Source organism: Acinonyx jubatus, chromosome A3, assembly GCF_027475565.1.
Source record: "Acinonyx jubatus isolate Ajub_Pintada_27869175 chromosome A3, VMU_Ajub_asm_v1.0, whole genome shotgun sequence".
In the NCBI taxonomy this organism is placed as follows: domain Eukaryota; kingdom Metazoa; phylum Chordata; class Mammalia; order Carnivora; family Felidae; genus Acinonyx; species Acinonyx jubatus.
In genome coordinates, this window is record NC_069388.1 from 119,521,536 (window position 1) to 119,549,117 (window position 27,582).

Here is a 27,582-nt window from a genome sequence, read left to right on the forward strand (position 1 = left end):
GAAATCCCACACGTGCTTTGGTCTTAGCATTGGTGGTTGTTTCAGATTGCTGAACAAAACTGTTCCAGTGGGGAGCCTGCAGCTATCTTTTCAGGAGATGTGGTGAACACCGCAAGATGTTCAGCAAGCTGCTCATTCAACAAATCTCACCGAGCGTGGTTCTGGGCGAGGCCCATCTGGAGCTCCGTGTCCGGCTCTGTAGCTAGACTGCCCAGGGAGGGATGCGGCCCAGCCTGCTGAGTGAGCTCGGCCAATTCCCTCAGCCTTTCTTTCTCAACTCTAATGGTGGTAACAGCAGCTACCTCCGAGGACTTTACAAGTTAAGGTTGGGAAGGTGGTGAGAAGAGTGCCTGGAAGAAAATAATTACTCTGCGAGCACCTTAAATGAAATAACCAAAGGTAAAAAGCTGCTGAGAATTACAGGCGAATGGTAACGAGTCCCAAGAAAATACTAATCAATGGAGAAAAAGTACTAATGCTGAATACATGCTAATATTTGTGATCCTGTAAGACCAAACACTTAGGGAGACATGGGAAGGGGCACAGGACTCAGGGCAAAGGCCTTGATATGTTAAATCTGTCCTGCCATCCAGGCTTCATTATCTGGTCCCATCCACAAGCCCATGAAGGCTTCCTTCTGGCTCATGCGGGTCCTGTCTTCATCATCCGCATCATGGGCATCCACAGAAATGACTCATTGTTTGAACGCTGATCCGCCCCTTGGTAGAGATGTCAAAGGCATTCATCCTCCGTCGACCCCAGCAATAGGGGCTAAATAAATGAGTAAAGAATTATATGCAAAATTCATTTATTCTGTCCTTACACACTTACTGAGAACCTCTATATGCTGGGCATCATATGAAGCCTATTCTATGGAGTTCACTGCCTAATAAAGATACAAATGCATAAGTGAATAAGTACATATAGTTTAGGCATCACATAAGGACATAAACAGAAGTGTTAGGGGAACACGAGAAATAACAGCAATTGTTTTTCCATCCAGAGGTGGCAACATTTGGGCTGTCACTTGTTGGATGAACAGGAGTGTTTTCTGGGTGGGCAAGAGTGAGTGGCAAGTGCAAAGGCCCCGGGGCACGAGAATTCTTTACATGTCTGGGAATTGTGGCTGAAGTAGGTGGCAGGGGTGAATCTCAAGTGACCCATGGTTCAGGCACTCAGTGTGTTGGTGGATTTCCCTCAGCCGGAAACATGGCCCCACGAAAACACAGGAGAGGGGCGATAGCAGTCTATGTCACGGTGTTGGCATTTAGGGAAGCAATGGGTAGCAGAACCCCTGTAGATAGCAGGGAGTGCTGAAATGAATGAATAACAGGTAGAGGGCACTCACAAAGGTCACTGCAGCTGTTTTTGGCAAGTCAATGTGCCAGGTGAGGTCTGGGAGACGGATGAAGGCACCCATGCTGTCATCAGGGAGCCATCCGTGCAATGGAGGCAGTTGTGCTTTGTTTAAATTTTATTCAACTGTGAAATGTATTAGCTCACATATCAAGAAGCCCAGAGGCAGACAGCAATGCAACATTAGGGCTCTGGTTCCATATATCTGGAATTCTCTTATGTTTTTCTATTCTGTCTATTCTATTTCTATACCATGTTGGTTTCATCCTCAGGTCTGTAGCATGATGGTTCAAGGCATCATGTCCAGATATGGCAATAGAGAGGAAGAAAGATGGCCTTCTTCTTGTGACTCTTCTTTAGAAGGAAAAAAAACTTTCCCCAAAGCCTCTGGACAGTATTACTCTCATGTTCCATGGCTATAAGTGGGTCACATGACCCTTCCTAAACCCATGATGACCAGGGGGAAGGGGATCACCAACACCTGGCTTAGAACCGTCACAATTCCAGTAGGGCCTAGGGTTCAATTTCCCCAAAGCATGAGAGGTGGTAGATATCTGACCAGAACTGAGGTTCTGGTAGGAAGGAAGAGGGAAAGAAAATGGACATCAGGTAGACAGCCAGCAACACCCTTACAGACCTCGAAGGTCGTTCTGACAGGCCTGGCGAGGTTCTCCACGTCCTGCGCTGGCACGATGACAGCTACCCGTTCACTTGCAGGCTTGGCCTTTCTACCTCCTTATTCCTCTCCCTCTACCCTACCTTCCAGCCTTAGGGTCACTTCTAACCTGATGAAGGAATTCTTTAAGTAGCAGGTCAAGAGTCTGAAATCATGTTCAGTGCCACTGTGGTGTGGAGTTGGGTTTCTTTTAACCTAGAAAAAGGCTACCCTGTGTTCAGAAGCTTTCTGTGCTGCCGGAGGAGCTCCCCCAAGGTAACCTCAAGGCAGATGCTGTTCTAGAATCGCAAAGAGGATCACAGAAGAGTTAGAGCTGGGGCCCGGTGCACCGGGCAGAGCTGGGTAAATCTTCTCTTGACTAGAGACAGAGGCCTCAGCATGGGAGTCCCCTGGTCTACACCTGACAGCCAGCTGGAAGCAGACTGGCCTAGGATGGCTGTCCATGAAGCTGGCCTCATGAGTCTGTCCTTCTATTTCAGCTTACCCTCAGTCATTTAAATCCGGGTTTTTAAAATAAAGAGGTCAACTCCAAAAGGATGAATGATTGGGATCCTTTCAACTCTCCTCGGTTCCTCAAGACCAGCCTCTTGGCCATGGGGAGTCCCTTGGGCTTTGATTCCTCCCCACTCCAGGTGTGAGGGACTCCCTCTAGCACCACTGCTCTGTCTGGGCAGGTGAGGAGACTTGCTTTCTGACAGCCCAAGGAGTGGCCTATGGGGAAGCCCTTGTGGCTTCTAAGGGTGAAAGAGGATAGGAGTAGGGGGTAGGGACAGCAAGCTTAACCAAAATGCCTTGGCTCAAAAGTAGGTCTAATGACACTTCTCCGAAGAAGACATCCAGATGGCTAACTGACACATGAAAAAATGCTCAACATCACTCATCATCAGGGAAATACAAATCAAAACCACAAGGAGATACCACCTCACACCTGTCAGAATGGCTAACATTAACAACTCAGGCAACAACAGATATTGGCGAGGATGTGGAGAAAGAGGGTTTCTTTTGCACTGCTGGTGGGAATGCAAACTGCTGCAGCCACTCTGGAAAACTGTATGGAGGTTCCTCAAAAAATTGAAAATAGAACTACTCTGCAACCCAGCAATTGCACTACTAGGTATTTACCCAAGGGATACAGGTGTGCTGTTTCAAAGGGGCACATGCACCCCAATGTTTATAGCAGCACTATTGATGATAGCCAAAGTATGGAAAGAGCCCAAATGTCCAACAATGGACGAATGGATAAAGAAGATGTGGTGTGTATATACATATATATATACACATATTTACATATATATACACACACACACACAATGGAGTATTAGTCAGCAATCAAAAAGGAAGAAATCCTGTCATTTGCAACCATGTAGATGGGACTGGAGGGTATTAGGCTAAGTGAAATAGAGGAAGACAAATGTCATATGATTTCACTCATATGAGAAATTTAAGAAACAGAACAGTTAGAACACAAGGGAAGGGAAGCAAAAATAATATAAAAACAGGGAGGTGGGCAAAACATAAGAGACTCTTAAATATGGAGAACAGAGGGTTACTGGAGGGGTGGTGAGAGGGGGAAGGGGCTAAATGGGTAAGAGACGTTAAGGAATCTACTCCTGAAATCATTGTTGCACTATATGCTAAGTTGGATGTAAATTAAACAAATAAAATAAAAATAAATAAATAAAATAAAGAACAAATCATAAATGTAAAAAAAAAAAAGAAGTATATCTAATGAGAACCCCATGTGGGTACTAAAGAGTGTTTTCCTTAAGGGACCATGGCAGCCAGCAGCCAGGAGTTTAAGTCCAGGCAGGGAGGTGCTGACCACTGGCCCTCTGCTATTAGTGTGCACCTTGTCCGGCCCCAAGGACTTCTCTCGTGGTGCCAGAGGGTCCGATGTGTTCATCCATCTCCAGTAAGAGGCAGGAGAGAGGAGCCTGGGACCACAGAGCTCCCACCCCGTCAATACATGTGCCAGCAGCCTCTGAATGTATGCTGATGCTCTGCTGAGTGCGTAGGGCCCTTATTTTCCAGAGGAAAATGAGGTTTCTTGCCTACGGGTTCTACAGAGGCAAATTCAGGATGCAAATGAACATGACTAGTGGAGACGGTAGCCAGAGAAGCACAGAGTTCTCCTGAGCCTTCATTTCAGGGCAGCGAACGGGGCACTGAAACTGATTGATAATCTGTCACGTTACATCAGTTTAGCTCTGCGGGGACCTTGCAGTGACTCTTCTCGATGGCATTATGCTTTGGGAGGGCTCAAGCCAATTTGGTGGCCTGTGTCATGGAAGTGAGTAACATGGGGACAGGGTCAGTCTGGGTTTGGAGAAAATCCTCCTGCCTGAAATTGAACGAGAGCTTCAGATGCTGATGGGGAAGAAATGATACCAAGGGGTGTTGAGCTCTCCTTTTTATGTTTATTTCCCCGAGTTATTTTTAGCATTGCAGACAGTTCCCAGTTAACAAATGGGTTGGGTTCTGAAAGTTCATTTGTAATTTGGCTGTTTAGATTTTGGAACATACTTTCCCTATAAAAAACAATGTTATAAACGGTGATGAGACTCCCAGGCTAGTTCTCCAAAGCCTATTTAACCCATAATGTAGCTAAAATGCTGTCCTTTTGCTATGAAAAAAAATGTTTAATTGCAACATGAGTAATTAAGTAAAACAGGGAAAACCATTAAAAGTGAATAAGAAGTAGATTTATGTTCGTCTTGAATGACGCTGTTCGCAGAAAACCTAATTTAATTTAAGAAGAGGCCTTTCCAAGGGCTTTTTGGGAAATTGCATGGGATTTAGCCTATTAGGGAGAAAGAGCCGTGGGGCTGTCCAATTTTCGGCTCCTGAACATTTGCACCACATAACTGGCTCCCTTTCCTGATTTCAGGTTCGTTAGAAAGTCTTCTGTTGAGAATCTGTTTCCCATGCGGATTCTCACAGGGAGAAATTCACTGGTCAAAACCCATGAAGGTGGTCTCCTTGGGGTGGTTTTTTAACATTCTTAGTCACAGGTCAGCCTCTATCCGTGAGAATATCCTGGGAACGGCTGTGCCCCAGTCCCACCAACTTAGGGGCAGTGACGGGATCACGCGAGGGCCAAGTCCCGGCCAGCCATGGATTCTTAAGGTAAATGCACCCTGTGAGGTTCCCTGGCGGCCAGCTGCCCCTCCTTCTCTCTGGCGACACAGTCCTTGTTGGGCCCTTCTTTCAGACCTCACTAGGCAGCTCTTGGTGTGGATGGGATGTGTGTAGCCCCAGTGTGCTTACGTTATGCAGGTCCCATATTGATTTCCTGCACCAGGCCATGTAGAGGAGAGTAACAGATTGACCTGTCCTTTCTGCCTAAGGCATGTGAGCCGTGGCTTTAAGCAAGTGTGCTGGAAAGCCTGGAGGTATGTTGCAGAAATGACCACAAATGCTTCCCATCCTTGCATGTCTGCCCCTTTGCAATGCAGTGCTATCGAGAGCCAGGGTCTCTCTGCCCACTCCTGGAATCTGGCTTGGCCGTGAGACTTCTTGAGCTAGCGGGATTTCAGCAAACGTGCCTCAAGCAGAGCTTACAAAAGCCCGCATGCACGGAGTCTTGCCCCCTTGCTGCTCTTGGAAGCCTGAGTCTACCACGTGGACAAGCCCCAGCTAGCTGGATAGAGGATGGCAGGCCACACGGAGGGGGACTGAGACTCCCTGGCTGACAGGCTGCGAAGCACAGATGTGTGGGTGAGGCCAACCCCGACCAGTCGCCCTGAGCCAACCTGCAGCTGACCGCATACAAATGAGAGAGTCGGCCCAGACCAGAACGGACAGCCAGCTCACAGAACTGTGAAGGTTTAAGCCACCAAGTTTTTGAATGATTGTTCTGTAGCAAAAGCTAACCTAGGTGGTTTACCCCTTACATATGCGGAAGAATGCAGAGTGTTCTCCCTTCTTTTTTGCCCCTTTAGTCACAAATTTGAGTTCAAGCCACTCCGGTCCGCCCTCCCTGGACTGTAGGTTTTGAAATGGATGCTTTGGAAATCAGGGCATTTTTCAACTGTAGACATTTCATGACTGACAGATGGGTTTGAAGTCAATGAAGATACAATCCAAACCGTGGCGGCACCTCAAAGTGCAGGCAAAACCCATCAGCTCGGCACGAACATGCACAAGCTGCCTCACGACGCGTGATCAGTGCCTGATAATTTATCACAAGGGAAATCACAAATTCTCATTCACGGAGCAAGAACAGGCTTCTGGATAAAATCACGCACAGTCTGGAAATTCACCACAAAGGGGACTGGAGGGATTCTCCCAACCAGTGTGAATACAAGAGTAGAGGGTGGTCTGCTTCTCATTCTGTAACTGTGCAAAAGCGTCCTTATCCATTTGTGGACACCGGAGCCACACGAGGGGAGGGGCCCGCCAAGCAGGACTTTGAGGTCATTCACATGATTCCCCACAGAAATCCCAGATCATCTCCCCCACGCAGGGCATCTCTCCAGAGAGTTTAGAGGGTACGAGGAAGACGCTGTTGCCGGGGCTGTCTCTCTGATGACATATATCCACCCTAAAAGTGGTGGCTCATAAATGTAAAAAATCTGGGTGTTTGGCGCTCAGAGGATGGAGCCTACAGACCTCACGGCCCCTTTCGGTTTTCCTCAGGCCTCTGACACAGGCTAAGTCTCTCTCTTCCCAGCCCAGATTTATTTTCAAGGGCTTAGCTCCACGGAACGATGGGAATGTTTCAGCACGAGTGCTCCTGACCACAAGGAAAAAAAGCCCCCAACACATTTCACAGGCATCAGCCAGGATTCTGCAAGGTCCGTTCTTTCAAGAACGAAATTGCATTTTATGAAGCCGTCCCTTTTCTGTTTCATCTGTCAGGCAGGTTTGCTGAGAATAATTTAAATTTCATGCAGCAGCAACTGCAGGACAGTGGGGTTTCCTTTCTGCCCCACGAACAGGCCTGGCCCGGGAGTCATGGTCCAGCTTCTCAGCTCCGCCTTCCCGCCCCCGCCGCAGGGGGCTTGACTGCCCTGCAGTCCAGAGTGGCAGCGGTGGGCCAGGAACAGGGCTGTCCAAGCTCTCGGTGACCTCATGCCGCCACAGTCAGGGGGAGGGGACGGTCCAGAGAGGGTCCTGCCAGCACCAACTGCCCGGGAGCCGGGTTTACCCGAATAGGACGGATACTTGTCTGACCCAATCTCTGATTTAGCTTTTCAAAATGACTTAACCAATCCCCACACCATCTTTGCGAGGAAGATCCTATGATTGTTCCCGTTTTATAGACAAAGAAACTGAGGTTCAGAGACATACTCATCTCCTGAGAGGCAGAGGTCAGATTCAAACCCAGTTCTGCCATGGTTCGACAGCTTGAAGCCCTCACTAGCTGTACGATGGAGAGTCGACAAAATCTTCGGGCTAAATTTTCCTACCTAACCCAAAAGTAAATATGCCCATTTTCTTGCACATTGGTATCTGCTGTCGAGGAGGTGGATGGAGGGATGGGAAAAGTTACTGTAACAATGCCACAGTAACGGTTACCATGGAGAACGCGCTGTGCCAGGCGGCCTGGGGAAAGGAGACAGCCCAGGTGGTCCATTTCTCACTCACTGGGGGCCCTTGGCAAGTCTTGTTTTCTCTGAGCCTCATTCTTCTGACAGGCAAAATAGAGAGGCCGGAGGGCACGGTCACTACGTTCCTCTGAGGCTCTGGGGACTTGCGGGCGTGTGTGTGTGTGTGTGTGTGTGTGTGTGTGTGTGTGTCTGTGTGCGTGTCATTTGGTCATGCCCTCCCCTACCTCAATGGCCCGGAATATGTGCTTGTCCAACCGGCCTTTCATCAAAGACCAGCTAGAAATCCTCAGGCCACAGAAAAACGAAGAAACATAAAACTCAACTCAGGCCTAAGGCAGAGGTGACAGAAAGAATTGTCATCACCTCACTAACCAGCCCCAGGGCACACAGCTAGCTGTCCCTACCCTGGGGAGCTGGGACGGTCCCCCCATGGCCTGGAAGATGCAGTCCTAGCACTGAGAGTGAGAGGGTGAGCAGGCCCACGGGACTAGGGGCAAGAGAGGGGACAGGCCGTCTCTGCATCGGTGGCGATGGCATCGGATGCCGGTGGTGGCCCACAGCCCCCAGAGAGATGTGACACCTGCTCCATGCCCAGCCTGGGGGGACGCTAAGGCCTGGCAGCACTGACACTTGTCCCTGAGAGTCACCTTGGGGGCCTTTCCCTGAGTCCTTGGGTGTGACCCTGGCCCGCTCGTGGTGCCAGACCCTTCACTGAGGAAGGCATGCCGGTATGTTCAAGCAGCCATCACCACACTCCAGGGCAGCAGGAACACAGGGCGCTGCGCCTGGCTTCCACGCAGCCCCCTCCCTCAGCCACCTTCCACCAGAGTAGGGTCTTGGCCCTGGGTACACACCGGGCTTTCCTTGGAGGAAGGGGTCCCATGGCTGAAAAAGCTTTAAAATCCCTTCACTCCACTGTCAGGCTTACCGGGCAATGCCGGCTTCAGGGTTAGTTTGGGGCCCACTAGATGTCCTCCCTCTAGCTCTTCTTGCTGCCATGTCCCCTTGGTCATGTCATGCCTCCACGTCACAGATTAGTGTGAACGGTAACCACTCAGAAACACAAGGTGCTTTCCCCGCCTGTGTGGGGCCTACCTCCTGTTTCTTAACTGAAGACCTACTTTTTTCTCTTGGTGAGGTTAGAAATGATCCCTCTTCCTTCCAGGGGCATGTCCTTGTCCCCTAGGCTTTACCTGGGTGATAGTGACAATGGCGGCTGTGGTAACAACCCCTATACAAGACTTACCATGTACCACTCGGCTCTGTTCTGAGCACTTTATATGTATTTTAACTCACACGATCTTCACAACTCTGGCAGGCAGGTAACACTACCTGTTCCCATTTTATAGGAGCAAGGCACAGAGAAGTTAAGTAACTCGTTCAGGGTTGCTCAGCTAACAAGAGATAGGGCAGAATTCAAACCTGGGCACCCTGGCTCCCCAGTCTGTCTTTATCCACAACACTAAGCTGTCTCCGCCAATAACCTCAATGGGAGAGACATTCTCGGGTCACTCAGTCACAGTGTCCAGGCCACAGACTTGTCATATCCTGACCTATGTGTTTGCCGAGGGCAAGTGCTAGCCCTTGGCTACTCAGTAAAGATGCAGCTTGCTGACCAGGGAAACCACAGATACCCCAGTTTGGGCCTGCCTGTCAGTTGATGTGGTGCTGGCATGGGGTTAGACAAATAGGCAGGGAGACGGGCGTCTGGGGGGGCGGGTAGCAGCTTGGCCAGATGGCAGAGAGGCACCGCCATGGCCCAAATTCAGTGACAGCGTTCTGGATAGAAGCTGCCACTGGCTGCTGTCTTCCATTTCTGCTGCACACCCCATTCTCCTGAGCAGCTTGAAAAGTCCCGGATGTAGGCAGGTACCTTTGTTTGACTGGACAAGCCCTTGCAGGTCTGGAGCAGGGCTGGAGATGGTAACGGAGGGGACATGTGCCAAGGAGCCGGCTGTCCCACGGGCAGGAACTTTTGGCCCCCTCCCCTATCAATGCAATGCTCCCCAGCTCCCCCAGTTGCTGTTTTCCATCAGAGGCTGGGTTCCTCTCCTCCCACGTGCTGTGGTTGGGGGCCCTGCCAGTCAGGGATGGTGAATATCAAGCTGTTCGGGAGCAAAGCAGGAGCTGTGTGGGCGGGGCAGCCCTGTGTGAGAGGCCCTCACCACTGAGTCCCCTCCAGCTCCCTTGCCTGGAGGGCCAACCCCCTGCCTCTGGTGCAGCCTGACAGCACCCATAAAAAGGCCTCCATCCAGAGAGGGCAGAGATCGTCAAGCGGGCTCCCAGGTCCAGCTTCTCTCTCCCGACCCAGAGCCCCCAGCGGTCAGCTCCAGAAGCTGCCATTGTCCACATGGCCAACAGCTGGCCTTCTGAGTGGCCGCCAGATGTGGCTGGCGGGGCAGCCGACTGGCTCCACTGGGCAGAGGTCGCTGCATTGGGGAAGTTCTGGGGGCTGGTGCCCAGGGGACGAATGCGTTTGGCTGGTCTGGGGGCGTCATGCTCAAATAACTCTCCATCTCCTCTCCTGCGTCCAACATTCCTTCCCTCCCCATCTCAGTGGGGAGGTGTTTTCATAACAGGAAAATAAAATCAATAAGGCACTGCAGCAAGATGTCAGTGTGCTCTGAGCTGGCCTCCAATAGCTCCATTGTCTCGGGCCTCCGCTGGGCTCTGGGCCGGCAGCGCTCAGTTATTAATGGGAAGCAGGGCTGAAAGGGAGTTTTGAAAATCACAGAGACAAAGGCACAGCACACCTGGAGTGCAGCTTTCCAACGCCACGGCCACCTCACAATGGCTGCGCCGGGCCTCCCCCGCCTTTAACTTCTCCCGCAACTTTTATGAAAGCAGGGAAGAAAACACTAGACACACACACACACACACACGTACGCACGCACGCACGCACGCGCTGGCTCCTGGGAGGCGGCTGTGAATGGCTGGCTGAGGCAAAGGCGGCCTGCAGAGCCCCTGATTCTCCGAGGAAGCAGGATGGCCATAAACAGGCTTCCTGCTACCGGTGCGGGTCCTGGTCCCTGGAAGGTCCTGGCACCTGAGGGGCTCTGAGCAGCGTGAGGGGGACCAGCTCAGCCTGAAGCCAGGCATGAGACTTGGTGACATTTTCATTTCAGTATCTCAGTCAGTAATGCAGCCTGGTTTCTGCGGTCATTCCCAAGGCTGGAGCCATCTCCAGAAGAGAGGGAATGGCCTGGAGATGATGCCCCTGAAGCTGACTGCTGGGGCCCAAGGCCTGGGCCCCAACGAAGGTCCAGCCTCGGACCAGCTCTCACAGACTTGGTGTATCTCCGTATCCCCAACCACCAGGTGGGGACAGAAGTAGCGATCCACGGGGTTATCTGAGGCTTGGAAGGCACGGTGGACAGGAGAATTCTCAGCAGAGTAGTTACCAAGTAGTAGATTTATGACTGTTTATGCCTTACTGCTAGTGACTACCTTCTTGCAAACCTAAGTCACCGGTGCCCCCGGAGCGGGGGGACTTGCATGGTCTAAAGTCACCTATTTAGGGAATCTTTATTGCCAACTTGGAGTTCGCTGTCCCTACACAAATTAAAAAGCACTTTGTCAACGTGGCATAAGACAACAAATGGCCTCAGCACCTGCTTGTCTTACAAGTTAGTCACAGAGAGAGACTTTACGGCAAACAAAATCATGCGAGCTTTCACTTGAACCGTCGGCCGGCCCAGCCCCAGGGACGCCAATGCCCTGGAGAAGGTGGTGACTGGTGCACAGACCTTCAGGGGAAGCCACGACCCTCTGCTCGGCTCCTGCTCGGAGGGGACGCCGGGCTTACCTTGGTGGTGACGGCGGAGGCAGAGCTGGCCACGAGGCTGGTGATGGCCTCACCGCTGCCGGTAGTGCAGGGAGCTGGGGCGGTGGCGGGCGTGGGCAGCCGGGACGGCACCACGGGCAGCGGCAAGAGGCCGGGCCGGGCGCTGAGGCTACTGGCTGAGCCGCCACTGGCCCCCGCGGTGGCGCTGCAGATGCTGGTGGTCCCATGAGTACCGTTGGCGCTCCACTCTCGGCGGTCCCAGCCCACGCGGTAATCTCGTTCGAAGCGGCTGTGGTGCCGGGACATCTTGCTGGGCCGTGGCTGCTCCTCACAGGGGAACAGAGGCCGGACCTGCTGGCACAGAGCGGAGAGGAGGGCAGTTTAGTCACACAGCAGCCCGGCCGGGACGCCATCAGCATCGAGGAAGCGCCTGCTCTGTGCGCAAAAAAGGGTTTTCCAACGACAGCTCATTTCCTATTCATAGCAAGCCCACAATGCATGGATCGCTAGCCCCACGTCACAGAGGGGGGAACAAAGGATTTGTCCAGGATCACGTGGCAAAAGTGTAGTAGACAAGATTTGAACCCAGTGTCAGTTTAGAGTAATGCTTTTTGATTCAGGGGCACCCGGGTGGCTCAGATGGTTGAGCGTCCGATCATGATCATGATCTCATGGTCATGATCTCGTGGTTCGTGGGTTTGAGCCCCGTGTCAGGTTCTGCGCTGACAGCTCGGAGCCTGGAGCCTGCTTCAGATTCTGTGTCTCCCTCTCTCTCTACCCTGCTCTTGCTCACTCTCTTTCTTTCTCTCTCTCTCAAAAATAAATAAGCATTAACACAAAATTTAGAGAAATGCTTTTTGTTCTGCAGTGTCATACTCCCCCAGAGCAACGTGCGTGTGCTCATCTGAATTATGGTTGGGATTTTATCCCACCATCCCCACCATGAAAACAAGGTCCCGTGGACTCCTCAGGCAGGCCACGCTTCCCCCAACCCTATGACGGGAGAGCGGCCACACCTGCAGGCTCACTTCATAGTGGACAAGGCCCTTTCCATAAACCTCATATTATCCTCCCTGGAGCCCGTGAGCCAGCCGGGCATGGCTCATCCCCAGTGTATGAATCAGGGAGCTGGTTGAGAATAAGTGACTCCCTTGAGGTCAGAGGAAGGGAGAAGGTGGCCAGGATCTCTGGCCTTCGGACTGTGGCTCCATGTAGGGCTCTAGTCTAGAAAGGGGTGAAGCCCCTGGGTGTTCAGAGTTCTTTATAACCCTATGATTTAGTTGCTGGCACTAGAGACCCCAGTGCTCCCTGTGAAGCAGACATCCCCCCCCCCCCCCCCCCCCCGGCGACTTTCGTGGCTATCTGAACGGCAGGCCCTCAGTGTTGTCATGGAGACCTAGACACCCGGGGATGCTTGCAGGGCCCCCTGTGGTGTGAGAACTGGGTTTTGCTCAGAATTACAGTGAGTTGCCTGGTTCCTTGACCGGCCCAGACCCGCTGTCACCCTCAGTCACCAAGGATGGAAAGATACGGGGGAGGCTGACTTGGCTGGAGAGGTGGCAGCAAGGCTGAGGCAGAGGGGAGAGGTGACGGCAGAGTCAGGGCACAGGTGGCGGCCTGGGGAGGGCAGGTGTCTGCCTTGCGCATCACATCCTCAGCTCCGGTCACTGCTCAGGTGTGGTTTGGCCTGCTCTGCAACCACTTCCTGTCTGGCGTGTGAGCTCCTGGGGGTCAGGGAGAGCTCCTGGCTCATTTTCCTATCCTGCAAATCCAGCTGGGTCATGGTGGGGGGCTCTGGAGTGACTGGCTAGTGGATGGACTGGCTGCCCTATTTTAGAAATTTGTACCTGACTCTACTGTGGTCTTTGCACAGCAGGTCTAGTTGCCAGCTTCTAGTGCCTCAGAGCCAGAGCCCCAGCCCAACCCTTGTGACCTGCTACCTTTGTTCTGCTTGGGTGGTTGGGGGCCCCTGGCAGCCACTGTGCCCTCCCTGGGCACCATGCCCTCTGCCAGACACAAGGGGCACACCGAAGCAGAGCTGACCGTGACCTCTTAAAACGGACATGGAGCTCATTGTTTATTTTATCCTTATGCTTCATGGCTTACCTGCTGCCACCACATTACTGTTTCACCTATCCAATATTACATAATAAAAAATGATTCATAAAAATGAATCCCCCTTTGACCACCCCCTCACAGACTACTCTTAAGAGAGTTGTTTAAATAGCTCTGATCACTTTTCTCCCTCCTGCCCACACTGTGACCTGTTCTGATGTGGCTTTTGCTCTGGCCAGTCTTTGGGAGTTGTTCTCACCGAGGTCATGAGTGACCTGTGTGTTCAATCCCACGGGACACTCACACCTTGTCTCTCTTGACCCCTCTCACATTTGGCACGGCTGATCTCTCTCTCCCTCCTTCTAGAAACCTCTTCTCTGTGGCTTCCAAGGCATCATCATGCTCTCTCCTTGTTTTCCTCTTACGTCTCTGCTATTCCTTAGTAGTCTCCTTGGCAAGCTCCTGTTTCTCGGCTCATTCTTGGGGGTCCCCATTTCCCCCACATCTTGTCCCACCCTACACACTCTCCCTGGACAATCTCGTCAACTGTCATCTCTTTCCTGATGACCCTCAAGGCTACATTTCCAGCTCCCTGTCCGTCCTAAGTGACATAACTACTATTCTAGAGTCTGAAGTATACCAGTACATGGTTGCCCCACAGGCACCTCAACACCGTAGGTCCCAGAATTAACTCATTGTTCTTCTGCCCACTCATTCTCAGGGATTCCCTCTCCCAGGGAAAGCCACCCCCGTTTCCCCACGTCCATCCACATGTTCAACAGTGAGGTCTTTGATTCTATGACCCCCGCTGCTTCTCAAATCTGCCCCCTCTCCCTCTGCACATCCACCACCCGACTCACAAAGATTATCTCCACCAGTGTCCCTGTTCTGGTCTTGCCCTTCTTACCCATTCTCCACCCAACTGCCCATGTGGTTTTTTTAAGGCACAAATCTGATCACCATACTTTACTCTGCCGCTTTAAATCCTATCCTTCAGAATAACGTCCAGACCTCTCAGCATGGCCCAGGAGACACCTGAGGATTCCAGCGTCACCATTCACCCTTCCCACCTCAGAGGCAATGCCCCGCCATTCCAAACACCTTTCTGGTTTCTGAAGGCATCAGCTCTCTCTCTGCTTGGGGTCCAAGTCAATGTTGCTCCTTTGCCAGGGATGGATTCCCACTCTTCCCATGGCCAAGCCCCACATGTCTGTTGGGACTCAGTTCAGGCTCTGATTCTTCTAGGAGGCTGCCTTGACCCACCTCCTCCAGATCAGGCAAGAAGCCCTCTTCTAGCCCCACCCCGGGTACCTGGTGCCCACCCCATTCCCAGCATCAACGGCTGTGGTATATTTGCTACCTTGAGAACAGTCCCAGGTTTATTGTCTTTGTAATCCTTGCACCTAACACAATGTCTGGCATAGAAGGGTATTCAGTACACATTTGCTAAATGAACAAACAAATGCTTATTTTTTCTTAATCGCTTAATATTTCCAGAAGAGATGAATGCATTTGTGTGAAGGTGAGAAGCTCAGACACAAAAAACTTGAGTCTTCTGACTGGAAATTCCATGCAGGTATCAGGGTAAGGAAATGTCCTATCTCCCGGGTAAGTCAGACCTGAAGCCTCTGAGGATGGCTCAGAAGGAGAACAGAACCTCTGCATGTCCAGGGTTAGCCAGGCCCCACAGCTTAGACTCTTGTTTCCTAACATTCACCTGCAAGGCTCTTCCTAATTATCAGCACCTCAGGGCCACGATTTTCCTAGGTTGGATCATAAGTGTGGCAGAGATGCTACTGCAAAGCTCACCACACCGTGTCCTCTCTCCGACCACCCAGGAAGACCCCCCCATGCCTCCCTTGCAGTTAAGTTGGGAATCCCACGTCTGAATTCAGGCAGACAGAATGAGAGGGGAGGTGATAGAGAACATTTCCAGACCCTGTCCTCTAAGAGCATCTTATATTAACCTCAGTTCCCTTCACCTGCTCTGGCAACCTCAGAGATGCAGCTATTGGTGGAAGCTATTGCCCCACTAGCCTCGGACTTGGAAAGATTGGGACACACATCTTCACTGTGTTAAGGCACTGAGATGGCGAGGTTATTTTGTTACCGAAGCCTAGCCTTGCCTGACGGATCCACTAAGACAGCCCTTACATTCCCACAAAACAATACAACCTCACATAATGTCAAGGAAATCATCTCCTTCCAGCTGGTGAGGATGGAGAGGGGGAAGGGCCCACAGGTGGGCAGAGCATGCTTGGGAGCGGGTCAGTGGAGCCTCCTTAAGCCCAAGGACACCTCCGAGGTCAGTAGATCCAGCCAGCTCGCTGCCTCGGGGACTACCTGCTGTAGGACACTGTGGCTCCATTGTACTCGTGGTCCCAGCACCCGCCCCTCCCCCCACCTCCTCCCGCTGCCCATCTTTTCCAGGCTCCGAATGGAGACTCAGGCAGCTGGAGGCCACGCAGTCTGGTTTCAGCCTCATTAAGTGTATTCAAAACAAAGGTCAAGTCTTTGCATGCCAGGTTTGGGTTAGACTTCATTCCTCAATTTAATTTCCCCTTGCGAACGGAATGAAAGAAATGTGTTGCACAGTTTACCCTGGGTGAGACGGCAGAGTGCCAGCTCCAGAGGTGGCAACTTTAGTCATTCCTGCTGGGCACAGAGCCAGCGTGTCAAAAAGGTTCGGTGTGCCCACACGTGCACCCTGGGTGGTGGTGGGGGAGGCAGGGGGAAGGGCTCGCTGGGGCAGGAGGGGGCCCCACGCGGACAGGGCGTCTCAGACGAGACCGGTCAAGCAATTACAGACAAAACACACACAAGTGCTTCCCTGTCAAGGTGAGCACCTTTTCCTGGCAGGCTGCTGGCGAGCTGGTAGAGGCTGGCACGGGGCCCTTTACTGAGAGACGGAGGGGAGTCTGAGCAGCGGCCATGCCTCTGAGTGTCAGGTGCACTTCTAGCTCTGCTCCGGAAACTTTGCCTGCTGCCTGTCCCCGGACCCCTTCCTGTGCTCCCGACTCCCAGATCTGAAATGTGCCCAGCCTCTACGCTGAACCGCAACTGCCCTTTTCTCAGTGTTGCGCAGCCTCTGAAAAGGAGGGGTCATCTGCTTGGGGGAAACTGTCTAAGAATTGGATCCAAAGCTTTAGGTGTTGTTTATTTTGTTTTTACATTTTCTGTGACGTGCTTAGGTTGCCTCTGTGATGATAGGAAAGGTGATGTGAAATGAAAGCCTTTTTCATCAGTACTTTGGAGACCCATAAGAAATGGTCCGGGGCTATGGAACCTAGCGTAGGCATCCTTCCCTGCCAGGAGATAGGGGCTCCACCCCAGTAAGTGCCTGGTTTAAGGCTCAGTTCAGGCTCTGGAAACCCCATGGAGCTGAACCCTCTTCTGCTTATGCTCCAGTCAGATCCTGAGATCTGACCAGGCCCCAGGTGTTCGGGCACCTCTCTGGCCACCTGGTCAGGTTTCAGATCCTGAAACCTGAGTTGTTCCAGGTCATTGAGTTGTTGGGTTTCAGAGTGTCTCTGCAAGGGGGCCTATACTCCCTGCCCTGTTCTGAGTTCTGGAGACTGTCCTGTCTGCTCTGCAAGCCCAGAGCCCTCAGTGACCACTCCAGGACTCAGACCTGTGTCCCCAGGCAGTGGAAAGAAAGCCAAGTAGGGGGTCAAGAGAGCTGAATCTGAACCCCAGCACTACCTCTAACTAGCTCTGGGAACTCAAGGATGCCTCAGGTTGTTCCTCTGGAAAGTGGGGGTGGACAATTGTACTGTCCCCAGCATCAAGAGAGAATCCAACCTAAACCCCGCGAGCCCTCTGCACCAGGCAAAGAGCCTGATCACTGGGCCATGATCAGACCCTAAAGCTACGGGGTGGAAAAAGGTAGGCCAACAGGAGGCAGTTTTCCAGGATGAAGACAAAGGAGACTGTCAACTATGAAGTTGTGTGTGGTCTGCTCTCTGAAACGCGTGGCCATGGACTCCCTGAGACCCCCGTGCTAGGTGGATGGGAACTGGTAGGGTGCTCTGTCACCCAGGACCCCTGGGAGAGAACAGACTTGGTGAGAAAGGTCATCCTCAGCTGAATAACTGTGACCTGGGGATCTTGTATCAGGAACCCCAAGGCCTGCCTGGTCAGATAGCCTTCTCCCTGCAGCTCAGGGTACCATGACGGGCTCAGGCCCAAGCTTATGGAAGGGCTGGGCCATCTGGGGCCTGAGGATGGCCTGGAGGAGGAGACTCAGCCGACACCCAGGCTCAGCCCCAGTGCCTAGGCTGCATCTGTATTTTGGTCTCCCGGATACTTGCTGGGCCCCAGATCAGTAGCCATGCCTCACAGATCACCTCAACATGAATTATTCATGAGTAAATAATTAAGAGTTGCGTGTGCCATCATTGTTAGCATTATCCACGCCAGGCTGGGGCACAGGGGCCACTGTCCAGGAGCCCACGGTGCTGGCCACGTGGACAAGCACACTGTGCACCCCTGAACACGCATCAGGATGGTGGCCCTCTACATCAGGGACGCCCCTGATGTGCTCTGGAGACATTGACATGCCCGTGTGCACATGCTGTAGCCAGGATCACAGGTGGCTAATGACCCTCCCCTGGTTCATGTCAGGAAGGCACGTGCAGCAGCGGGCGCCGGCTGTGCGGGCCCTGAAGGCGTGATTAATCCACAGAAGGTAGGGGAGCCCGCACTGCCTCCAGACAGGGAGCTGAGGAATGAGCCACGGCCTGTCCAGCCCGATTGGAAAATGTATGATTGCCTCATTTGGGGGAGACGTGCTGCCAAGTCGGTTGGAACAGGCCATGCCCATCTTTCTTATTTTCTTTTCCCTCTCTGCATCTTTTAGCCTTTCTTCTGAAGCAAAATAATAAATAGCAGCTGAAACACTATCTTGGCAAATGCAACACAAAGGAATACTCCAGGTGCTTCTAGAGAAGCTGGTTTGGCCATGACTTGGCACAGAGGCTAGCGGGAGCTGGGGTGCCCCTCGGAAAATGCTTCCCTGCTTCCTGGGGTTGCTTCAACTCCCACTGACCCCCATCCCTGCTGAGCCCCCACTAACTCAGAAGACTTGCTTCTGGCTGAGGCTGCAGGCGTTCTCTGAGCAGCCCTGTCTTCTAGGAGCTCACAGAGGCAGGCCTGTGACCCAGTGATGGACTGGCATGTTCTGCCCCCCATGTGAGTGCTGCTCCTGCAAGGCCATGCTCCCTAAAGGCAGGACCCCCTCGCCACACCCCACCCCCGCCACCTCCATATCCTCCATGTGGCTGGCCGGGCACAGGCTGGGCTCCTGGACCAACATGGCAAGTTCTTTCTAGTTCAGAACACACCGCAGGAGACAAAGGTGCGGAGGGTGGAGGGAAGAGGTGCCTGGGGTGAAAAATGCAAGGAAGGCTCTGTCAGGGTCCACCTTGCACTTGTTCAGCCCCAGAAGTGAGGCCTCCTCACATTTACCTCATTCACCTCACCCTGGTCCTGGCCCTGCCCCTAAGGGGGAGGTATTCCTCGGGGGTGTGCAGGTGTTCAGCACCTCCAGGTGGATATGAAATGTGCAGCTAGTGGGTGCACACAGAGGTGACAACCTGGGTCCAAGCCCCGTTCCAAGTCTTCTGGACCAGCTCAGAAGCTAAGGAAAGCCTGGAGCATTCACAGGCTCACAGCAGCCTCTCCCTGGTCCTCTGTAGGAAGAGTGACCTGAGGTACGGTTTTATCGTTTGTTTTTTCTCTTAAAATACCAAAGCCGCAGTGGGCAGGGAAATCATTACTGTCACCCTTCCCCTTCTGCTCTGAAGGGGCCTTTCCCTCCTGTCTTGACTTGCCCAGCCATGAGGGTCTTCACGTGAACCCCCCTCCTCCTGCCACCACCATCAGTCATTCACTCAGTAGGGCAAGTGTGGAGACTGTCCAGCCCAGGTTCCAGGCTGGAGTGGCTCGTCCCAGCCTTCTGGCTTAGCCTAAGCTGGCAGGTTCCACCAAGACCTGTTTGAGCTGCAAGGTCTGGACCCACAAGCAGGCTTTACCAGGCGCTCCCGGTTGTGGAGAGAAGGAGTCAGGGATGTGACAGCTCAGATTAGAAGCCAAAGCAGTGACCTCTGACCTCTGCTTCCTCTCCCCAGGTGGCATCAATCTCCATAACAGAGGGCTTTAGGGTGTCATCTTTATCTTTAAAGGAAGACTGGCACGTGCTTTTGCCACAGCCAGCTACACCTGCCTGTATTTCCCAGGCCTTGGCCCATCCAGAGCTTTGAGGGGGACACAACTCTGCAGACCTGAGACCCGGGGGTGGACTGGCCTCAGGGGAGGGCAGGGAGGGGCCCTTCCACGAAAGGTCCAGCAGTGGTCACAGCAACAACTATACGGCCTTACAGTGTCACTGCTCTCACCCTTCACTAGATGCTTCAAAAGCCACCACATCATTCACTTCTCACAATATCCCGGTGGCAGGGATGCACCGAGCCTGCATTTCATGAGTGAGGAGAAAGAAGAGAAGACGAGGGCTGGGATAGTGGCTTACGCCCCATAACCCAGACGTGGTCTGTGGGTCTGCAGCGTTGTCCAGGTGCTTGCTGGGGTACAGAATTGCAGGCCCCACCCCAGCACTACTGAGTAGGAATCTGCCTTTTCGACAGTATCCCCCCTGGGGAGGGGGTGCTCAGCTGCAGGTGACAGCTTGAGATGTGCCGGCCTAAGATCTGCCTCTTTATTATAATTATTATTTTTTTAACGTGTATTTATTTTTGAGAGAGAGAGAGAGAGAGAGGAGAGAGAGGAAGACACAGAATCCGAAGCAGGCTCCAGGTTCTGAGCTGTCAGCACAGAGCCAGATGCGGGGCTCGAACCCATGAACCGTGAGATCATGACCAGAGCCGAAGTCAGATGCTAAACCAACTGAGCCAACCATCCAGGCATCCCTGATCTGCCTCTTAACAGGCCCGTAGTCGGCCCTAGGACCCAGGCCTCCTGAACTCGGCAGTGCTCACTACTGCACCACGGTCCTCGGAAGGCGCTGGGGGGCAGAGGTATTTTGGGGAAAAGCCATATTCCATAATTATAGGGCTTAATACATGACCTAAAAAGACAAATGTTTCAAAATGCTTTTCTGATGATAGGTTTCAGGAACAATGCCACCGATTCCTTTTCTGGGCACAATTTCTCACGTAAAAAGCAATCTCCCTGCCTTGGGAAGGTGGGATCCAATGCCCGTTTTAGCTGAACAATATTAAAAGAACAAGCCTCTCATTTCCCTCCCTTCCCATGTGCACCTTTGCTTTGAGAAATCTGGCTGTGGGTTTTGATGTAGTGATTTTTTTTTGAAGAGGCGCACATGATTCAGAGACTTTTCTCATGGGACTAATTGACTAGGCATTTGTGCTATTGCTACTGGTGTAAATCATTATAATGGTGATAATGAAAAATAAAAAATATATTGGAAATGACAGTTGGCAACATAATATCAGCATAAACCGAGGGAAGAAGGGAGGTGTGTGTAAATTAGGGGCTCGTAAACATCAGGATCGATGAGGCTGCTATGGCGGGTGGGTATGGTTTGATCGTTTAGAGGGAGATTAGCCAGAGTTATCATTACCAGGAGCCATCTTTGTTCCTCTGACTCCTTGTTCTTGGGGGCTCTGCGGAGGGTGGAATCACTAAAATCTGGAGCCTGCTTTCCCACGGCCCTGCAGACACACGACTCCGCCACTGGGAGCTGGACTTCCCAGTCACCTCCCTTCTCCAAGCGGGCGTTCTGCCGTCTCGCAGGCACGCCTGATTATTCCGAATCTTGCAGAATTGACTAATTCAACGAGATCTCTCTTCGCGGCAAATGGTGTTCATCAGTGACCCGAGCTGATGAATAAATCCCACTCGGTGCCTGGAGCCAGACCCGGCAGCAAGAGTTGCAAAGAAGAGAGACTGATGCGTTCTCTCTATTTGGCTGCCAAAAATGCTCTTGCAATTTGCTTTCTTCTAGACAAGAGTCTATTCAAAAGTCTATTTGGAAACATTAGGGAACGGCCGTCACATGGCCGGCAGATCATACTGACTGTGACAGGATATTATCTTCCTTGGGAGAGACTCCACCACGCTTTTATTTCCCCAAGTAAGTAGCATCTGATGGCTGCGGAATTGCTCCGAGGTCTGGGGACGTTAAAATCCCTGCCCAGAGCCAGTGTGGAACCGACAGCCTCGTCAGCAGGCGGATTTGTGGAACCTTCTCCGGCAAGCACACTGCTTCTTCCTCTCCACCTGTGCTGGGACCCGGAGGGCTTCTGCTTATCCGGAATGCCTCCCTGGGGGACCACCAAGTCCCGACCACCTCTGCTCCCACGAGTCAGGACTGCGTGCCTCCTTTTGCCTCCCAAGCAACCCCCTAGGCAAGCAACTTGGGTGAAGATGCGTTCTGTCCTTTTCTTGTCAAACTGCATCAAATTTACTGACCACCTCTCCCCAGCCCCATGTCTGGGTCTGTGCAAGCGGGTGAGGACGGGCCGGCTCCTGCCGTCAGGGAGAGTGAGCTGCTCAGGAGGTGAGCACACCATCAGGAAATAGGAAAGCGTGAACCCGCCAGCGCTCAGGGGAGGGAGTGGCTTGTCTAGGCTGCCACAGGCAGGGTAGATCAGGGTGGCCCTGGAGCCTGGGGTAGCTCAGCTTCCTGGGGCTCCGTTCATTACAGAGAACAGACTGTACTTGAGCTGGGACACTGTGAGGGCGGGCATGTGGGTGAGGAAATACATGTGGTGAGGCCAAGGAAGGAAATGCCGGCTTTGCCCGCCATGCATCTGGCCTGCTGAGCTCACCCCAGATGAGGGCTGTGGAGCACCTTTCAACAGAGAGGGACACCACAAAGGCCCACACTGCTCACTGGGGATTCCCCCCGGGATCAGCAGGGGAGGGGAGGAGTGTTTGGGGCCACCTGGGAGAAGGTTTTGTCCCCTGGTGCTGACCACTGAGCCCTCGTCTTGGCCACTCTCCTCCTGACCTCTCTACCAAGGGCCAGGCTTGTCCTGCTGACCTCTCTGTCTCAGAGCCCCTTCGGCCTTTGTTTTGGGAGCTGCTACCCGGTCTAGATGTACTTGCTTCAGATTTTTCCTGTCTTTATTCTATGTCCGTGTTTCTAATTTAATTTAATTAAAAAAAAAACACAACACACAAAACACCCAGACCAGAGGGCAGCCTGTTGCGAGGTTGTGTGTTTTATCACCACCCAAGCATGCAAACGAGGCAGCCTCTGTTGACAAGTTCACATCTCCAGTGCAGAACTGGCTGTTTGAACAGCTTGTGTGCAGTAATTGAAACATAGATTTTTGTTGCCTTTCTGTTTATTTTTAGATTAACCAAGCAGGGATACTTGGCTTCCAGGCCGTCGCTTCCACCCCTACTGGGCAGCTTGGGACCGCTGGCCCCATGCACACCAGTGGCAAGGACTACCATGTGCCCCTCTGGCATCTCCCCCGGGACTGTCGTGGGTTTGCCCTACACCTGACTCTGCTTTTGCCCTTCCCTGTGAGCCCCAGGGCCCAAAGCTGGGAAGCTGGTGAATACAGCATGCCCGCTGGCTGTCCCCTAACTCCCAGGTCCCTGAAGGCCGCCCCATCCCCACCGTGCTAGGCTCTCACAGCAGCTCTGGGATCAGCCACTCTCTCGGACCCTAGCAGGAGCTGAGGCACAGGGCATTAGGGCAGAGATGGAACTAGAATGCAGACCTGCCATTCCCAGGGCAAGGGGGCTCCAACAAAAGAGGAGGCCCACGGTTCAGAAGACATTCTCTCACGGCCACTTTTCTGGTTGGGCCGCTTGAGAAACAATTATGGTTGCATCAGTCTGGAGAGGTGGGTTATGCTACGATGATGGCCCCAGATCTCTGGGGCTTAAACTATGTGTGATTTTTACTCCTGCTGCACACTTACAGCTGGTCAGCTGGGGCCCTGTGCCAGGCCATCCTTCCCCAGGACCCATGCTTACACCGGGTTCTGCTGGGCACTGTGGCAAAGCGAAAAGGCATCCTTTCTGCTCTCATGTCACTGGCCAAAGCAGGCCACATGTCCACGTCTAACGTTAAGTGGGTAGGGGAGGTGCAGCCCTATCAGGTCCCCGGAAGGACCTGGTAGGTCCTGATAGGCTGTAGGGGAAGACAGAGTGCCCGGCGGGCTGAGTTCTCCTCCTCTTGACCCTGCAGCGCCCTTTCAACCACATTCTGAAGGCAGAGCCTGCCTCTTCCTGTCTCACTGTCCCAGGGTCCGCTCCAGACTGGGAATATTGCAGGGGCCCCTCTGACATTTACTGAGCCGAACTGTCCCGAGGGCGGGGCTGTGAGCAAGAAGGACGTGACCAGGCACAAGCATCTTCACACCGTGTTCTTCTCCTACAGAGCATCTCTGCTCTGTGCCACCGTTTCCTGGAAGCCCTCCTGGAGCACACAGACAGCGGGGAGAGCCGACCCAGGCCTCCACCGGCACTCAGCGAGGCTCTCTTCTCATTATAGATCCCATGAAATGAAAGTTGCATAGCGGGTTTATTGAACAGGCTGAACTCAGTGGGATATCAGCAGCAAACAGATTTCTTTCTCTCCCACTCCTTCCCTTCAAACGTACCCTGTTGGACCCAAACAGCTTTCTGTGTGTGTGTGTGTGTGTGTGTGTGTGTGTGTTGGGGGGCACTTTGGGGTATTACTTCTGTTATTATTACTGCCGCTGCTAGGACTGCTACAACCAAGAACTGTCACATTCTGAGCATTTACCGTGTGTCTGGCACCGCACAGGGCCATCCACACACCAGCTCTTCTAATCCTCACAAGACGTCTGTGGTGACGGTACTTCTACCAAAGCGAAGCAGGGGGAGGTTTAAGTAGCTTACAGGTTTAAGTGACCTATGTGGCCACACAGCGAGTCACTGGCAAAGTCAACTCTGAGAACAATCCCATCCTTGCTTCTCTCCACGGCCAAGTCCGAGCGTTCCCTGAAACCTGGGATTTTGGATTCACGGCTCCCCCCTCTTTATGGCCGGAGCTCAGAAGCTGGTAGGTAGCAGGGCAGGGATGTGTGATGCTCTCCAGGCCCTGCCTCCTCCTTCCCACTCAGGAACTGGCTTCTGGCTTCCCCAGAGTGGCCATGAGGGAGGCTGAGAGGACAAGGGCAAGGTGCGGCTGGAGCACCACCACCCTGAAGAGTGGCGTCCATGTGTCTGCAACCCGATACTGGCTCTTCTGCCTGTGGGCACCGTGGTGGCTTCCGGGCCACGTGAGGATGCTTCTTGCAGAGCGCCAGTGACTTGCACCCTGGCAGCTATTCTGGACGTGTGACCATGACATTACCTTGGCCTCCCATGGTCAAGGTCAACTCTGATCCTGCAGAGTCAGGCATAGTGTCAGCGTCCCCAGCTCAAGGGAACACAGGGTATACCCTCCCCAGGGCTCCAGGCTCAGCACAGCACCAGGAGGATTGTCTTGAATTGACTGGGGGGTGTGGAGGGGGCACCTCCCCAGGAGGAAGAGAAAAGCCTCAGCACTCCTACTATAACTCTGCTCAGGGGCATTCTCCTGTAGTCATCTCAAGACTTATGGGCGGGGGAGGAATGGAGGGGGACTGGGGCTATCCAGTTCCTGTTTTTAATGTGGGGGATACTAGGCACCTTTCATGCTCAGCCTTGAGCCTTGTCTGAGTCTTCAAGACAACAGGAACAGTTTAATTTAACATCCTGCTACAGACAATTCAATCTTTCTCCAGCTCAGTTCTCGCCTCCTCCAGGAAGCCTTCCAGATGATGCCAGGTTACTCTGCTACCTCATCCTTTGGCCACACTGCCTTCTAGCCCTTGCTGTGCGGAGTTCATGTGCCTGATCACCCACTAAACTCTGAAAACACGGCACTGGCTCCTCCCCACTGGTTGTCTGGATGGAAACCCTACTTACATCCATCACTCATATCCTTGGCCCACAGTCACATTTGTGTAGACGCTGGCTGCACAGGGCTCAGCCCCAGGGTCTACTGAGGACAAGGGAGTGGGCAGGCTGAGGACAATTGGGGATGACGGAGTCAGGGCCCCTGAATGGGTGCCAGACAGCTGTGTGCAGGCCAGATCTCAGCTGCAGCAGCCCCAGGAGAGGGGGGCGAGATGCCCATCTGTTCTCAGCTCAGCTCAGCCCAGGCTGCGGGTACAAGCAGTCCATTTACAAGGGACCAGCCCACAGCAGGCAACCAGAGCAGGGCTGACACCCCAATGTCTGGGGGTCAACAAAAGATGCTACAGAGGCCTGGGCTTGGATGTGTGTGGGGGTGGTGGTGGGCGGGTAGGAAGGGAGTTCCTGCCTGGGGCTGGGGAACTCTGGTGTCAGAAGCCAGCCTGGCACCATCGGGGTGGACTTCCGGGGCCAGAATGAAAGGAGCTCAGTATTCCTCATGCCAGAGAAGCGAACTGCCCTGGCACCCCTTCCCTGGCCACCCAGGAAATGACTGGGCACAGGTGCAGCATGTAGGGCATGCCCACCCTGTGGCCTCCAGGGCTTCCCACCTATGGGAAGTGCCTGGTGAGCTCATCATGAAGCCAGAGACAGAGATGCCAATACCCCCTCTGCTTGTGTGGGCATGAGGTGGTGCCCGCATCACTCCCCACACCTGACCTTTTAGATCTGTTTTTAAGGCCAGTGCTCCTCCCACTTCCCTTCCAGGCCTGGACTCCCTGATGGCCCTGGCCCTGTGGGCCTTCACCTCAAACTCACGATGCTTTTCATAGGTCCAGCCACCTTGACCTCTTGACTCTAGTAGCCATGTCTCTCCATTTCCATCCTGGCCACCCTGGCATAAGCTTCCAGTATCTCTCACCTGGGTTTCTGTTGGAGTCTCCAAACTTCCTTGCCCTCATTTAGTGTATTCTCCATGCAACAGCCAGAGTGACTCTGATAAAATGCAGGTCAGACCATCTCACTCTTCAATCAAATGCCTGCAAATGGCTCCCATGTCACCTTGAGAAAAAGCCAAATCCTTACAAGGTCCACGAGGCCACCACTTGCCTCTCTTACTCTGTCTCTCCTTCAACAACTCAGCCCCCAGCACACCGGCTTCCTTGCAGCTTGTCCAGCAGCCTAGGCCCCTTCCACCTCAGGACCTTTGCACATGCTGCTCCCTCTGCCTGCCCCACCCTTCCCCAGTTCTCCACATGGCTAATGCTCTCATTTCCTTCAGCTCGCCTCTTAAATGTCACCTTCTCAGTGACTTTCTCTGGTCATCTTATTTTAAAATGACAAGCTCTTCCCTTGATTTATTTTTTGATAGCTCTTATTCCCTCTATTAGACTACACAGTTTACTTAGATTTCCCTTGTCTCTTTCACACTGAAATGGAAGTTCTGTAAAGGTAGTGCTTTATAAGTGTCGATTCATTCAATCCATATAACACTCAGCTATTAGGATGGCTCGCTCTCCACTTTTCAGATAAGGATACTGAGGCACAGGAAGGTCAAACAACTTGCCCGAAGTCATCCAGCTAGGGAGTGGTAGAACTGGGACCCAAACCCAGGCAGTGTGGCTCTTAGTTGCCACACTCTTGGACCACCAGTTCTGTCCACCGGCACCGACAGTGCTTGGCCTCATGTAGGTGCTCAGTAAATAATGAATGAATGAATGAATGAATGCATGCATGAATACCATAACCCCATGTCATGTGGCCCTGTGCTGTCCTCTTCCTCACATACAGAGATACCCTGGGTTGAGGACTATTGCTGTCCCCCCTCTTACACTGCTCTACCCACCAAGCTGCCCACACCTAATGGGGACAAAGTTACTCAAGGCATGTTAAGGGAACGAATCTACCCTGTGTCTTGAAGTGGTTCCTATTTCCTGTGGCCATGGGGAAGGGGCAGTTTAGGCTGGCTGGACAAAACGCCCCCCTCACACACACCTCCCTCACAAAGCCAGGCTCCCAACCCCTCTCCCTGTCCATCGCCCCCCACAGAGCCCTGTAAGTCTACCGGGTGGGTGTAGGGGGAACCTCATGAGCGCGGGTGGGTACACGTGACGGGCTCCTAACAGCCCCAAGCATCCTGTTCACAATGCACCAGCACCGGGAGCACTCAGAGGGAACAGCCAGCACTCCCCCAGGAGCAGACACATCTACGATGCAATTCCTTCGAGGAAAATTACTCAGGCAGCCATTTATTA

At 52.9% G+C, this 27,582-nt stretch overlaps 1 protein-coding gene across 4 annotated transcripts in view; it reads right to left on the reverse strand.

Annotated features, from left to right (window-relative positions):
* The window catches only part of KLHL29 (kelch like family member 29), a 309,817-nt gene that overhangs the window by 133,342 nt on the left and 148,893 nt on the right, over positions 1-27,582 (reverse strand). For 2 of the 4 annotated variants that reach the window (XM_027033274.2, XM_053201182.1), the window contains one exon: positions 11,390-11,719. The exons of 1 other annotated variant lie outside the window; for it this stretch is intronic. In XM_027033274.2, coding sequence (XP_026889075.1) covers positions 11,390-11,674 — 285 coding nt within the window. In that variant the 5' untranslated portion in view covers positions 11,675-11,719. Of the gene's footprint in view, positions 1-11,389; positions 11,723-27,582 lie in introns of all 4 variants that reach the window. One more of the 4 variants, XM_027033275.2, reaches the window with a different exon arrangement.